The 12,393-nt window shown below is 48.8% G+C and overlaps 1 protein-coding gene across 1 annotated transcript in view; it reads left to right on the top strand.

The window, feature by feature from the left end:
* FAM219B (family with sequence similarity 219 member B) overlaps positions 1-12,393 on the top strand; it is a 181,710-nt gene that overhangs the window by 139,397 nt on the left and 29,920 nt on the right. Inside the window, exon 5 of the mRNA XM_069624516.1 lies at positions 5,607-5,655. Coding sequence (XP_069480617.1) covers positions 5,607-5,655 — 49 coding nt within the window. The remainder of the gene's footprint in view (positions 1-5,606; positions 5,656-12,393) is intronic.

The raw sequence follows: 12,393 nt of genomic DNA, 5'->3' as shown, positions 1-12,393 counted from the left end.
ATATACGATAGATATATATTATATACATTCATTACATACAGGTATAGACCGGTACAGAGGAACTTTACAGGCACAGTCACACAGTAACAAAAGTTCATAGATGAGATGAGGGCAGGGCATAAGAGGAGGCATCATGGGTCTAGATGTCATTGGTACAAAACCATGCTGCAAGATTAGTGCAGACGGTGGTTGTTTCCTTAATCTCTTTGGGAAGTGTGAAGGGTCAGAAATGAAGGTCGGACTCACAGCTGTCATGTTTTTGGTTAAAGACTTTTATTAACACAAAGAAGGTTGGAAAAGGCCTCTCTGTCTGGCGAGGATTTCCCTACCTAAAACCAAATGCTAAGGATCCATCTGTGCCAGGATGTCAAAATCAAAACGTCCTTGTCTACAAACATTCTAACCGGACCCTCACACTACAAATCAAACTATACGGTGAAAAGGGGAAATGTCTTTAACCTGGTGATTGCAAAATAGTACATAAAGAAAAATAGAACAACGCCAACATAAAAGTTCTCCAAGGTAAAACATTCCTTGGTTCCAGAGGGTGATTCTCTTCCCCCTGGATTCTTTTTAACTTCCAACAATTCTTGATCTAACAGTTCTTTGTCGTAATTCACAACAATCCTGTTAGTTGAAAAGATACTCCATATTTTCTAGTTCCTTCTTTCAAAAGTTCCTTATCATTTCAAAAGTTCCTTCTCATTCAGCAAACAGTTTATATCTGTTCTTGGGACTTCCTGTAGGTTTGCAACTGCCTGGTGTACTGCCCTGCCACGACTTCTTATATTCACTTCTTATGTTCCTCTTTCACTTCCACAATCATATTCTCGGATATTGTACATTTGATTGATTCAACACTCGTTCTTGGTTACCACCATATTTGTATTCCATACATTATGGCTGGGGACTGTATTTGTAGTCTGTTTCTTTGATTTCCAATCACTCTCTTTAATGCATCTTTCTTTGTAGCTTCAATGTTCAGTTTGTATTTGGCGCAGTCGCCGAAACGCACAGGCTCCCTAATTTGCTCAGGTTGACTCACCGGCTCTGTGTGGCGTCTCCGGCCCTCTTCGTGCTTACCTGGCCAGGTTTTGCCTCCTGGTTTCCACTCTCAACTGCTTTCACCTCTTTCCAGCTTCTCTCGCAGCTCTGTTCCAGCATGCCTGTCTTCCTTCAGGTCCCAGTAGGTGAAACTCTGCCTTCTCCTGTTGCTGAGCCCACAGGAGTTTCCCTTGGCTCCTGGTATGTCTGCGGCATGTCCTGCTTGTGCAGCGTTCCTCTGTCCCCCTGTCAGCAAGCCCCTAGGCTACACCACACTGGTTCATGCTTCCAATTCTTGCGGAGAGGCGCAATGTCTTCTCCCATGCAGCAGCCTCTTGCATTTACTCTTAGTTCTTTTAAAGGTCACGCACACAGAAAACAACTAGCAGGTTAATTGAGCGTGAGCCTTTATCCGCTCTGTATCATTCCCTTCCTCCTCGTCCCAGTATTGAAGAAATTGTGAGAGATGTAGTTCACTGATGTAAACTGATGCAGATTACTTGGGGAATGACTTGCAATGATTTCAAATGATGAGCCAGTTCTACATGGATGACAATTAGAACTTCAAAAGATAGTCCTAGAACATTTATCTTTATCTTTTAGTATAGAGATGGAAGTTAGACCTAAGGGGCTTTGGGAAAAGGTTTCTCTATTTTTCCTAAAAGGAGGTATAGATGCGTGGCAATAGGCCATTAGGTTATTGGGCATCAAGGGGTCTTCTTCATGGGCAAATGAGGGATACCATGCCTTATCCAATGAAGTCGTGAGATCTCCCCAGAGGCGATCTCCTCCCATGTGATCCTCCTTCATGTAGCTGCCCCAAGGGTCGGGATCGGGTAGCGGCTACCGTCCCCTGGCCACATGGGAGGAGGTTACCGCCAGGGAATCTGTGATGACTCCATTGGATTCATCACAGAGGCCAGAATACATACTTTCGCAGTGGTGGTTGTCTGAAACTAGAATTCAACCAAATCTATGTGAGCCCTTAAATCTTGGGTCGATGGAGCTTGTGGTGACTGCTCTGCAACCGAGTTCACTTGATAGCTGAAGAAGTGTTTAAGTTTTTAGATGATACTTCCACATGATTGAGGCCAATTTGATGTTGAACCTTTAGGCCTGGGTTTGGTGAAGGGTGTAGTATATTCCTTAATATAGTTTTTTACCAGCTATGCTGGGATGTCCCATTGGGCAATAATGTGTTTTTCAAAGGAGAACATGTGTGTTGCAGCTTCTTCCATTTGGAAAGGCATTGCAAACATCAGAATTTTACAAGGGGGCTTGTGTAGACTTAAAAGGACCAATGTGACCACACTGGGTCTTGAGATCCCTACAAGTTGTTTTGAAGTTCAGAGAGGACTAGGCTATCCCTCATCCTAAAGGACGTTTTCTGGCTTTCTCTGGGGAGATGCAGTACTTGTGTGCCATTTTATGACACGTGGAGACATAAAGCCTTCCTGTTTGGAAAGCTTCAATTAATGCATTTGGTTAATTGCCTTGTTTATTATAGATCTTCTAGTAAAACGGATCCTCTAACGGGCACAGTAATCCCCTTTGCCCTTCCTGCTGCCTTCCTAAAGCGTTGCTCCCTCTATTGTCATAACGCATATATCACACCCACTGTATCTGTTTACTATGCCGATTCCCGTTGAGAAACTCAAACCTTTGGTAACACCCTATGCTCTTTGTTTCTCAAAATGTAAGTTTTGAACTATTCTCAAGTAAAATCATTTTCTACTAAAAAAATGTTGTCGAGTGATAGTCTTTCATAAAACCTTATCCTTCATTAGGATAAAAGGTATCTTGTGGTTACTTTTACTAGTAAATAATAAAACAAGGGAATGGCCTACGCATGTTTTTGACAAGGCTTAAGCCAACATTATTTGCGCCCTTTAGGCCTTAGACAATTTTTGGATAACTGTTTGAAGTGAATTCAACAGTAAAAAATGGAAGAAACAGAAAAACAAAAAAGTGTGACCTTCAGCAATATCAATAAATTATATAAGGTAATTGGGCAAGTACATCTGTGGTTCTGTCCATTTAAGTTAGTGAATATATATGACTGGATACCGAGATTTGGACCAAGACCAGGTATTTCACATAACTCAATCTGATGTTCACAGAAGCATATAATATGCTTCATCTTGATTGAAGATACTATTCCAATAAGGTACTCGCCAATGTATACGCTAGTCCGCATTTACCTTTGACATAGCACCGATTGGTTTATAAATTAGATTCCAATATGGCGCCCACTTGCAGATAAATGCCAAACGTCATGTGGTAACCTGCTATTGATGAGCATAACGTAATTGAGTCAAAATAGCCCACAAAAGCTTGGAGTTACTAGTTCAACTTCTGTTGGGATGGAACTTATTATGCAATATTTGTTTTTCCTATAGATTATATCTGTTTTCAGTAGGGATTCCAATTATGTTTCCATCTTACACATTTGACTTCCTCCAACTGACTGATCAGATATAGTTTTAGCAATTTAAAAATGAAAATAATAGAAATGAACCTGCAACAAAGTATGTTTCCAATTTACTATCAGGATCTAGGCATATCCCAAGAAATATGAGTAAAAACATAGGAATATGATGCGACCAGGAAATGTGATGGAGGACCTGAATCACAAATCCTTTTTCAATGGGATTGTGCCATTATAGAACATGTTTGTGACTCGAGCCCAAAGAGTTTTAATTGTATGGCTTAAAAACTTCCTGGTGGTACCACCACAGTATGAGGGAGTAAGACGCCAAATGTAAGTCACCCTGTTAATAAATCTGAAATACAATATAATGTGTTTCTTATTAAATCTATTGCTATTGCTGTCTGGCACAATTGTAACCATTGGTTGTAGGTTTTTATTTTTCTTCCGCTATTTCCCACTGTTTACCAGAGACAATTATTCTAAAGGTTTTGCTGCCCCGAAGAAGCATGAACCCTGAGCCAGTTAATTTTATCTTAAGTATTGTGAAACCTGATTAGGCCATTCTGCTTTTTATTATTTACTAGTGATGGAACTGGGGGATATTGTTTATCGTCTGAAAGGATGACGTTTTACGAAAGATTGTATTGCTGAACGAAAGTGTTGTTTTTAATGTAATTTGATTTGGTTGGAGAGTAATTGAACAATGTAACTTTGACCAAGAAAGCGCATAGAGATTCTCTATTCATTTTTAACCTTTGTGGTGGGTATTCCTATGGTTAACTGTGCATGCAGCAAGAACCTGAGGGTTTATTCTCATAATACTTTAATAGGCATACATTTATTTATTTTTTCTACTAAAAACGACTCTGGTACAGAGACTCCATGAAACTACATGTAAACTGATAGTACCTGTAATTTAAATCATTAATCTCCCCTCCTGTTGGCCAGACTCTGCACCATCGATCTAAACTACCATCAGCTCTCACAGCAGCCTTTCTAAGTTAAACCCTGCTCCGCCCACAGCTCCAAATAGTTTCAGTGCTCTTCCTATAGTTCTTCTAGAACCTCCTTTTAGAGCTACCTTTTGGTCAAAACCACAACTGTACAATTCCTCTGCAGCTTTTCAGGAGTGTTTATACTGCTCTTTTATTGGTTGAAAGAATCTTACTGCTCTCTCAGCTGCTTTCTCCATCCCTCCCTTAACTGTGGCATAATGGGGTCTGCAAAACATAACTCTACCACTCTAACGTCACTTGTCTCGGACATACCTGATGGATGAATATCTAGTATCACATTACCACTGCACATGTTTATACTCTATTCTGCTATTCAGCCAAGAGATTATCCTTTAGTGAACTTGCATCAAATGCAGAGATGTTTTCTGTTGTGTTGCATGTTTGTGGGGTTGATTTGACTCTTGTGTTGGCTTCTTCTTTTCTAGGACATCTCTTTGCAATTATGATTTACTGAAGTTCAGATTCGAACTGATATTCAGACTAAGTTTAATCAAAATCCAGATATTCTTCTGTGGGCCTTTCTTTGTTTCTTTAGCCGAAGGCTAATATTTAAAGTTGGCATTTGTCGAATATAGAATAAGATTAAAGAAACTTTACTTAAGAAAATTACATTTAACATTTTGTTCAAATGTAATTAGATATCTTTGCTGATTATTTGCCATTTTCTGGATGTAGTGCTTCTACTTCAAGGTTATGCCAATAAAATTAAGAAACATCAAACAACGTAGGCAGTCTATCTTTTTTACTTTATTAAGGTACATCAGTCTTTGAACTTTCATTTTAGAAATGGAAACAACTCCGCCAAATACACTTCTTCTTTGTGTTTTTTTTTTCCTTGATGGCGTATCTGATCCAGAGGAAATGGGTTGATTTTAACCTGGGAAATAATGATATGAGAACGGTGGAAGTCTTAATGACAGTAGTCCGCATCCATGCTTATCTCACTTACACATGGTTAATTAGGCTGCTAGATATTAATACGATTGCACAGCACATCAATTATATTGTTTCGCCTTTGTGTACAGTGCATCCACTGTGTATGCCCGGCTCGCTTACATCCTGTGATGTGTTTCCAGGCACATGTTGACTTTTTTCATTGTTTTCCTTTTTTATAGTGATGCAGAGCTGGAATCAAGATGTTCCTCTGGTTATTCTTCGGCTGAAGTAAGTCAAGAACTTGCTCTGATTCTGTGTTTAGTTTTCAACACTGCTTTTTAAATTCAGTGGCACAACAGCCATTGCGCTTTTGATACATACACTGACTAAATGATGTATTCATTTAAGTAACTCCTAGATCATCTTTTGGGATTCCAAGGTCATTTTGTGTGTTGTGTGACAGTTCCCGAACAGCATCCCACACTAACCTACATTCATTTTAAAAAAAAAAAATAAACTTACTTTTTAGCTGATGAACCTCAGGTTTAAGTCATTGCACAGTGGTGTGGTGGCTGTTGATTTTTTTTTTCTTTTTTTTTTTTTTTTAACTGGAGAGTAGATGTTTTCCCTTCAAATATGCTGCAGTGACCGAACATATGTTAAAAACAATGCTTTAAAGTGGTTCAATTTGTAGCACACTTTCTGAGACAAATTGGATCCATGTCCATATGCCACTCACTAAAGTCCTATTTTGCAGAGGGCTGCTTCCTGAAGGCCACCCACTGTAAAGCTGTTTCTCCAGCATGGGGTCTGGCATGGATTCACATGCTCATGAATATTCCCCGTCGTCAGGCTGGGAATCCTTGGTAAAGAAAAAATCAGTATCAGTTTCGTTTCTGATCTGTCTTTCGTAGTAGTAACCAATCACTGATCTCTGCGTCATACTGACCACAGCCAATGACTGCCCTCTACCTAAGCCCCGCCTCTGGCAGCCATCTTCAGATTTTTACCGCACGTTCAAGTGTTGGGATCCTTGTGCTTTTGCTCTCGAGCGTTAGTGCTTTTTTCACGTTTTTTCTCATAAAAATTTCTCTTTTTTTGGTCAAAAGAGCCTCAAGCTCCACCGTTTCTTCATCCGATCAACGGGGACCCGTGTCGGATTCGTCTACGCCCCTCAAGGGTGAAGATTTCGTCGAGCCACGCTTTTGGAGGACTCCAGAAGTTTCTCAGGCCCATCTCGGACATGGCCCAGGAGAAGGGAAGCTCGACGCCCGGAAAGCTGTTCAGGGTCTGCCCTGGATGCCAGCTTCAGAATGTCTTTAAGGAGGACGAACACTCCCTTTGCCTTTACTGCCTACATGAGGACAAGACGCACGTGGAGAAGGACTGTGCGTTTTGCGGCAATATGTCGGAGCGGACCATGAAGGACCGCCATCAACGTCTCGCCAACTGGCTGGAAGGAAAGAGCCCGTCAAGCGAGAAGAAGAAGAAGAAGTCCGAGCGGTCTTCTAAGACCTTTGAGGGCGCCCCGGCGACGGGGGTCCAACAGAAGGCCAAGCACCGCGAGTCCGCTGGCACCGGGAGCGCCGAACGGTCGGGCTCTACGGGCGCCAGGCAGGGCGCATCCTCCCCGGCGCCATCAACCACGAGCCAACGCTCTGGCTCGGGTAAGAGGAAGGCCGAGCACCCGGCAAAGCTCCTGGAGAGACCCCGGTCGAGCTCGAAGGCCCCATCGGAGGGGGAGCGAGGCGGTGACCCTCCCCCCAAGGAGAAGGCAGTGAGCGCACCTAAGGTGGTGAAAGCCTTAATCCTATCGAGACAGTCGCGGCGGCCCTGGCTCAGCCTGTGGAGGCTACACCAGTGGTGGCGACCTCGGGGCCCAGAGTCTCCCTGCCACCGCGGAGGGAGTCCTCTTTCATGCCCATCGACAGGACCCCCGTGAAACCTCCGACGGAGAAGAAAAAGGGGGCAGGAGGTCGTCGTGGATTCGGCCTCAACCTCTGAGGAGGAGCTGATCGAAGTCTTAAGCCACGGCGTTGGCGTGGAAGAAGACCAGCCCGTCGGGAGGGACCCCGACGTAGGAGACGACGAGAACGTCGAGGGTGCCGACGGGGCTCCTGACCGCCCGTCGTACTCCCCTCAACCAGTGCCGCAAGACAACTCGGCGGCCATTTTGTTGGCTATACAGTCCTTATGCTCGGAGATAAGGACGAGACTGCCGTTACCACCAACGGAGGAACCGCTCCCGACTGGGGACCCGGAGCCAGGCCCTTCTGGGAGCCCTCCCCCTAAGAGAAGAAGGATTCATCCTCCACCTCCTTTTCAGCCATCGCGCCCTGTTCAGCCCTCCTCCCCGTCCACGACACGTGGGGATGATATGGGGACTGACACGGCCGCGACGGGTACAGACGACGAGGTTTACGACAAGGATCTCCCGTAGTCGCCTCCCACCCGGGCTACCCCGCCCGACGAGATTGGATCATTTCACTCCATGATCGCCAGGGCATCCGAGCTTTTCCAGCTCTGCCCGGAAGAGAAGAAGGAAGGTTTCCTTTATCAACGGCGCGAGACCAAGAGGAAGACGGTCTTCGCTATACCTCTACTAGACGATATTTGGGATGAGGGCCTCGCCCTCCTAAAGAACCCATCCACGACGCCGGCTAGAAGGGATCGGTACGAGAAGAAGTACCGGGTCCCGGACGCGGCCCCCTTGTGCCTTCAGGCACAGCCGACCCCGGACTCGGTCGTCTCCGCGGTGGCCAGGAAGAAAGCGGGGGGGGCGCGGCCTCTACGTCGACCTCCCCGCCGGACGGCGAGGGAAAGCAATTAGACACGATGGGACGCAGAGTCATCTCGTCGGCAGCGACGACGATTAAGGCGGCCAACGCCTTGGCTATCGTAGCCCGCTACGACAGGGAGTTGTGGTACAAACTGGCCCCCCTGCTGGACTTCCTACCAGACGACAAGAGGGCGGAAGCCCTAGCGATCTTGCAGGAAGGAGAGGTGGCGTCGGACCACGCCATTACGATCGCGGCGGACATCGCTGACACTGGATTTCGCCAGTTGGGCAACGGCGTGTGCTTTAGGCGGCGTGGATGGCTCAAGGCTACTGACTTCCGTCAGGACGTGCAGACCAGAGTCTTGGACATGCCGTTCGACGGAAACAACCTGTTTGGGAAAACGGTGGACGATTCCCTTCAAGCCATCAAGGCGGACACGGAGACGGCCCGGGCTCTTGGGGTTCTCCAGCAACGGCGGCTGCCCTTTCGGAGCGACGGAGGCAAACAGGGTGCCTCCAAAGGTTCCAGCGGCAGATTTTCCACCTACCGTCAAGCGGCCCGTTCGTCGTCACAGGAAGCTTACAGGGGACGAGGAAAGTCAGGCGGACCCCGCCGTCGTCGCCAAGGAGGACAAGGCGGCAATGCCTCGTCGAAGCAGGACTGAACCGGCCGTGGGGTCGGGCCACCACCGAAGCACCCCGGTGGGAGGCCGGCTGGCGAGCTTCGTCAGCGTGTGGGAGTCCATCTCCACCAACCGTTGGGTGCTGGACGCCCTAGCTCAGGGTCACGCGCTCGAGTTTCTAAAGAGGTGCCCGCGTGTCCCCCCTGTGGCCAGGAAAGAATATCACGTCCCTCAACTTCTCTTGGAGGTAAAGGCGATGCTCAAGAAGGGCGCCATCGAGCTCGTCCCAAAGAGGCTTCGGGGCTCCGGAGTTTACTCAAGATACTTCCTCGTGAAGAAGAAGACGGGAGGATGGCGTCCCATCCTGGACCTACGACGACTGAACAAATTCATCAAGGCACAGAAGTTCCGGATGGTCACCCTCCAACACGTCCTGGGTCAACTGGAGGAGGGCGATTTCCTGTCGTCGTTGGATTTGGAGGATGCCTACTTCCATATTCCCATCCTAAAGGGACACCGAAAGTTTCTCAGGTTCGTGGTCCAAGGGCGTCACTACCAGTTCAAAGCCCTTCCCTTCGGATTGAGGTCGGCACCCAGGGTGTTCACCAAGTGCCTCGCACCGGTGGCGGCGCAGCTGCGCCGAGAGGGGATCCACGTCTACCCCTACCTGGACGACTGGCTCATCCGAGCAAAGACGAAGGAGCTCGCCGTGGAGCACACAGCAAGGACCATCCAACTACTCACGGACCTGGGATTCTCCATAAACTACGCCAAGTCCCACCTGGTGCCCGCGCAAGATGCACTGTTTCTGGGAGCGAAGCTCGACACAGTGTCGCTTCTGGCCTCTCCGTCGGAGGAAAGGACGAGGGCCATCTTGGGCAAGGTGCAGCGTATGCTGGTTGCGGACGCGGCCAGGGTGAGGTCCATCAAGTCCCTCCTCGGAATGATGTCTTCTTGCATTTATCTCATCCGCCTGTGCAGGCTCCGGATGCGCCCGTTGCAGGAGTTCCTGGACGCGCGCTGGATCCAGACGACGGGCAGCTTCGAGGAGAGGATCACATTCGACGAGAGTTTCCCATGAGCGATCCGGTAGTGGGGCACCCGCGCGCATCTGACGGCGGGCATGGACTTCCAGACCCCCGGCCACCAGGAGACAGTGACCACGGATGCCTCCCTGGAAGGGTGGGGAGCGCACACCGAAAATCTGCACGCGAGAGGCCTTTGGCTTTCGACGGAGAAGTCCCTCCATATCAACGTCCTAGAGCTCCGTGCAGTGTTTTGGGACCTCAGGTCCTTTCTTCCGTCCCTCAAGGGCAAGGTGGTGAGGATCTTCACCGACAACACCACCACCATGTTCTACATCAGGAAGCAGGGCGGTACCAGATCCCCAGCCCTGTCCAAGGAGGCGCAGGATCTGTGGCATTGGGCCGTCGCTCAAGGGATGTTTCTGGTGCCGTTTCATCTGGCAGGGATAAAAAACACCATTGCCGACTCGCTCAGCAGAGAGCTGCGCTCGTGCCACGAGTGGGAACTACGACAGGATCTAGTGGACCGCCTCTTCTGACGGTGGGGCACACCCCAGATCGATCTGTTCGCGACAGCGACGAACTCCAAGTGCCGGAGGTTCGCCAGCAGGTTTCCCCAGCCGAGGAGCATGGGCGATGCTTTCTCGTTCCCCTGGGAGGGCCTGTTTCTATACGCGTTCCCTCCATTGCCATTGCTGATCCGGCTCATCAACCAGCTCAAGAGGTCACGGTGCAGGATGATCCTCGTCGCACCTGCGTGGCCGAGGCAGATATGGTTCCCGGACCTTCTGGACTTGTCAGCGTCCCCGTCAATCAAGCTGCCAGTGGACACAGATCTTCTCTCCAGGGAAGGAGGCGCCATCCTCCATCACGACCCGAAGTCGCTGAACTTGCAGCCCTGGCTCCTGCAGCGTTAGAGGTTGGAGGATACGACATACCGGCCGACTGCAGAGAGGTTCTTGCAAAGGCCAGGGCGTCCTCAACTCTTAAATGCTATGGACACAAATGGAAGAGGTTCTCTGTCTGGTGCCACGCACAGAAGATTAACCCTCTACGGATTACGGCTCCCCAGGTACTGCCGTACCTTCTGACGCTGGCCTGGCGCACGCGTCCATCAAGATTCATCTTGCTGCGATCTCCCGATACACCAGAACCACGGGGTGGATGTCCTTGTGGTCTCATTGTCTGGTGAAAGAATTCATGAAGGGACTGTTCAGATCATTTCCGCCAGTGAAGGCTCCGGCCCCGGCGTGGGAGCTCAACGTGGTGCTGACCAAGCTCATGAGACCTCCGTTCGAGCCTCTGCACTCGGCTCCGTTGAAGTTCTTGTCGTGGAAAACAGCGTTTCTTGTGGCCATCACCTCCGCACGAAGAGTGGGAGAGATCCAGGCCCTTTCCTGCAAGCCCCCGTACTTGACTTTTCACGACACAAGGGTAGTGCTCAGGACGCACCCCTCCTTCATGCCCAAGGTGCCGTCGGACTTCCACCTCAACGAACCCTTGGTGTTGCCCGTTTTCTTCCCGTCGCCTTCGTCGCCGGCCGAAAGGACTTTGCACTCGCTGGATGTGGCTAGAGCGCTGAAGTTTTACGTGGACCGCACAAAGTGTTTTCGGAAGACGTCACAACTTTTTGTGAACTTTGGACCTGTCATTCAGGGGAAGGCTCTCTCAAAGGCCTCCATTTCCAGATGGCTCTCCGGCTGTATCATGTACTGTCATCGGTTGGCAAACCGACCGCTGCCTGGCCGTCCGAGAGCCCATTCCACCAGAGCGATCGCAGCTACCACGGCGTTCCTATCTGGTGTGCCCTTGCTGGACATCTGCAGGGCTGCTACGTGGAGGTCGACGCACACCTTCACGAAATTCTACTGCGTCGATCAGGATTCCAGGGAGGAGTCCAGGGTCGGCCAAGCAGTGCTGCGCAATCTGTTCGCCTAAGGTGAGCCGGGTGAGGAGGTAAGAATTGCTTAATGTTGAGTTTGATATAATGCTTAATGTTGAGCCTTTGCCACCTCCCGTGGTTGTGCATGTGTGTACTGCTATGTATTCTTTATTCATGACCATGTGAATCCATGCCAGACCCCATGCTGGAGAAGGAACAAGTTACTTACCTGTAACTGTTGTTCTCCAGCATGGGTCTGGCATGGATTCACATGCGAACCCTCCCGCCTACCCCTCTGCGGCTCTTCACTTGGTCATACTGCCACTTCACGTGCTACCAAATCTGAAGATGGCTGCCAGAGGCGGGGCTGAGGTAGAGGGCAGTCATTGGCTGTGGTCAGTATGACGCAGAGATCAGTGATTGGTTACTACTACGAAAGACAGATCAGAAACGAAACTGATACTGATTTTTTCTTTACCGAGGATTCCCAGCCTGACGACTGGGAATATTCATGAGCATGTGAATCCATGCCAGACCCATGCTGGAGAACAACACAACAGTTACAGGTAAGTAACTTGTTCCTTCCTGCCTCTTCCGCTCCACCTCCTGTCTACTTCGGTGGTGTTTGCCTGCCCCCCTCCAAATCCCCCATGACAGAAATGACCTGCTCCTGTCTCCTCAGCGCTGCATGCCGTCGCAGAAAGTTAAGGGAAGCTC

This window comes from Ambystoma mexicanum, chromosome 11 (assembly GCF_040938575.1).
Source record: "Ambystoma mexicanum isolate Mex_15411 chromosome 11, UKY_AmexF1_1, whole genome shotgun sequence".
NCBI lineage: Eukaryota > Metazoa > Chordata > Amphibia > Caudata > Ambystomatidae > Ambystoma > Ambystoma mexicanum.
Note: the sequence above shows the minus strand (reverse complement) of the source record. Positions and strands in the feature narration are given on the sequence as shown.